The 3,568-nt window shown below is 53.0% G+C and overlaps 1 protein-coding gene across 1 annotated transcript in view; it reads right to left on the bottom strand.

Annotated features, from left to right (window-relative positions):
• Positions 1-3,286, bottom strand: part of Tbc1d2b (TBC1 domain family member 2B) — a 71,954-nt gene extending 68,668 nt beyond the window's left edge. The window contains exon 1 of the mRNA XM_004628879.2: positions 2,948-3,286. Coding sequence (XP_004628936.1) covers positions 2,948-3,283 — 336 coding nt within the window. The 5' untranslated portion in view covers positions 3,284-3,286. The remainder of the gene's footprint in view (positions 1-2,947) is intronic.
• Between the last annotated feature and the right edge of the window lie 282 nt (positions 3,287-3,568).

Below are 3,568 nucleotides of genomic sequence, written 5' to 3' on the forward strand. Positions count from 1 at the left end.
GTTAAAAAAAAAAATTAAAAAAAAAAAAAGCCTGAGCATACAAATAGATGCAAGGGGGCCAAGGATATAGTTCAGTGGCACAGTGTCTGCTTGGCAAGGTGAAGGTCCTAAGTTCAATTCCTAGTACCAAAAAAGACAGAAAAAACACAGCAACTTTAATGCACCTATCAATCACCCAGTCCAAGAAATAAAACAATGCAAAGCAATCATGGACACTCCAGCACATTTCTCTCCAGCCACACCCCTTTCTTCCCATTAGAGAACCTCCAAATCCAAGGTTGGTCACCCCACATGGCTCTCCCTCTCTCTACATAGCATACACTGTACTCTTACAACCTAAGGTACTACACCACTCAATCTTCTTAATTCTTATATAAATAATATCACTATGTGACTTTTTTATTTCTTACTCAATTTTATGTTTGTGAGAGTCACCCACACAAACACACACAGCTCTAGATTCTTTATGTTCGCTACTGGATAACATTCTATTAGGGGAATATCATGAATATGCCACACTTAGCCTAAAACACTGCCTGATGTTTTACACAGCTGCTGGATTATACTTACCTTTGTACCAGTCATTTTCAGGAATTCACACAACCACCCAAGGAGGAGGGTGAGAGTCCCACTAGACCAAACTGGAAGCAGTATGGAGAGGTATAAAATTTGTCCAGCACCCCTGAGCAGTAGCCTCAGGCTGCAAATCAAAGCCTGAAGCCATGCTAACTATAAGCTTTGTGGTCCCACCAAAACACTGCATTCATTTTATTTATTTATTTAATTTTGTATAGGGAATTGAATCCAGGGCCTACACAATACTATATCCCCAGCCCTTTTATTTTTCATTTTACATTGAGATACGGTCTTGCTAAGTCACAAATCTCCTGCCTCAGTCTCCTAAAGTGCTAAAATCACAAGGGTATGCCGCTACACCATGGCTAGGTTCCTTTTTTTAATGAAAAAACTGAGCTTGGTATTGTAGTGTACACCTATTCCTCTACAGTGCTCTAAAGGCTGAGACATGAGGATCTCAAGTTCAAGACCAGCCTGGACTACATGGTACAGTTCTGTTTCAAACAAAAAAAAAAAAAAAAAAAAAAAAAAAAAAACAGAAGTAGCTGTACATGTACCTGCAATACTAGCCTTCCCAGAGGCAAGAGGATCGAAAATTCAAGCCCAGCCTAAGGAATTTAACAAAACCCTGTCTCACATGTTTTAAAGAGCAAGCAGGATAACTGTGAAGCTGTGGCTATAGCTCAGTACAAAGACCCTAGGTTCAGACCCTGTACTGTACTGCCAAGAAAGAAAAGAAGAAAAAAAAACTGATAGAGAAGTGCTTTAAAATCATATGAAAACCTGAAACAGGATGCTCAAGTTTCTTTTTTTAACAAACAATTCCACCGGAAATTCATCTGACATCAGATGATCCTCCTGTACTCTGAGGACAAGCCTCTCCTGTGAAAGCTGCTGTGAAGTAGCTGGGGCCGCTCCTAAGTCTACGCAGAGGCTGTCTAAGTAACCTCAAGCTGAACTGCAACCTGCCTCGGTTTCCTGTGGAGAAACAGATCGCCTGCACCCACTTAAGAGACCATGGGAATCTAATCGCATGCCAACTGGCAAAGTGGAGCCCACAAAGCTCTAAGAATGACTTGGGAGCAGTTCCAGCTGGCCAGGCGCTAGAGGGATCCGGGAACAGGCCTGTGTTCGCATTTGTCCACTCTGCTCTCCACCAGTCAGCAATGGGAGAGCCCAGCCCCACTGCTCTGGAGGAAGACCAGTGTGCAACGCAGAACAATCAGAAAGAGGACTGAGGGTGGGGACTCAAAGAACCAGGCAGAGAGCAAGGGCCCCTCTGTATGTTCCAAGCAGGGGAGTCCTTAAGAGATGACAAAACCCTGCTCTAAAGACTCCCCTAGGCCAGGGTAGGATGCCAGCTCCAGGACCCCAGCTATACCACATGTCTCCATACTCTTCTGCTGTAAGTCCATGGCCTCCAGCCAGCAAGGCTAGTGCCAAGCAACCCTCCCACCTCTCCAGGTGGAAACAGCAAGAAAGCAAAAGCAGCTCCCTCCCCATACCCAGAGAGAACAATACCATCAGACTCTGTCCACTAACATTTACAGACTGCTTCAGAATAGCTTTGTTTGTGCGGTTCTGGAGATTGAAGCTGGGCTCTTTACACTGAGCTACATCGCCAACACACCCCACCCTTGGGTCTGCTAAATTGCTTAATTGCTCAGGCTGGACTAGAATCATGGGCAGAGAATGAATCACTTAATCCAGCACTCCTATGAAGCCAACACTTAACTATTCCACTTTACAGGAGTAGCAGCTCAAGTACAGAGGTGTTAAAGGTCACACCAAACTCAGAAAAGTGACCATTCGGAGGGAAACCTACAGCTCTGGGAGGGTTGCCACAGACATCCGAGGGATAATGGGGTGGGGACATGATTGGTGAGCCGGTGGGACAGCAGGTAGTAGAAGGAAGGAAGAGTCAACCACCTCAACACTGACCCCACAGAACAGCCCCCAACCCCAAGGGCGAAGGTCAGGGAAAGGGCAAGAGGAAGCAACAGTGGATAGGGGTGGGGTAGAAGGCTGACTGGGGCAAGATGGAGGCGTGGGGTGGCTGCGGAGGCGAGGGAAAGGGCTGGGGCGTGGACAGACTCGCGAAACGCGGGGACGAGGACGCGGGGCGTGGGGACTAGAAGCGGGGCCCGAGCTGGGTCGTGGAGACCAGGGTCTGGGCGTGGGTACCAGCCGTGAGCCGTGGGGACGCAGAACGCGGGTCATGCGGGCGTGAGGTGCGGCCCGGGACGTGGGGACTGGGCGCGAAGCACGCAACAGAGGGAATGGCTGCGGGGCTCGGGCACCACGGGCCGTGGGAAAAGACTGTGTGGCGCGGGGGCGAGGAGACCTCCGTGTTGCGCGGGGGGCGGCCCACCTTCAGCACGGCGACGGCGCCCGCGCTGTGCACCTGGAAGTGCGCGGGCAGCTCGGCGCCGGGCTCCGCGGCCTCGTCGGCGCCTGGGTAGCAGAAGCAGGCGTCGGCGATATCCAGGCGGCCCAGCGGCAGCGCGTCCTGTGGGGTCTTGAAGTAGTAGAGGTGGCAGCGGCGCGCGTCGAACACAAACCAGCGGGTACGGTAGCCGCGCAGCGGCCCCTTGCCCGACAGCTTCTGCAGGTAGCCGCACAGCCGCGCGGGTCCCGCCGCGCCCTCGCCACCCCCAGCGCCGCCGCTGCCGCCGCCCTCCTCAGCACGGGCCCCGGCACCCGGCATCGCCCTCCCGCCCGCCAGCCTTGGCCCGCAGCGCTCAGCGCTGGGCCGCGCGGGGCACTCTGGGACTTGTAGTCCCGCCTCCGCTCCGCTCCGCCCCCGCCCCGGGGCCTCGCCCGCGCCCTGCCTCACCTCCGCTCCCCAGGGCTTGTACTACCTCCTCGGCCCCTGCAGATTGTAGTCCGACCCCCGCCACAGCTCCACGCCCCTCAGGCTAATAGCCGGTACCCTGAGCCCCACCCGGGAGAGGCCCTGCTATTCCCTCCACCTTCCCTTGCTAGGCTCTAG

The sequence above is a fragment of the Octodon degus genome, unplaced genomic scaffold (assembly GCF_000260255.1).
Source record: "Octodon degus isolate 3935 unplaced genomic scaffold, OctDeg1.0 scaffold00026, whole genome shotgun sequence".
Taxonomy (NCBI): domain Eukaryota; kingdom Metazoa; phylum Chordata; class Mammalia; order Rodentia; family Octodontidae; genus Octodon; species Octodon degus.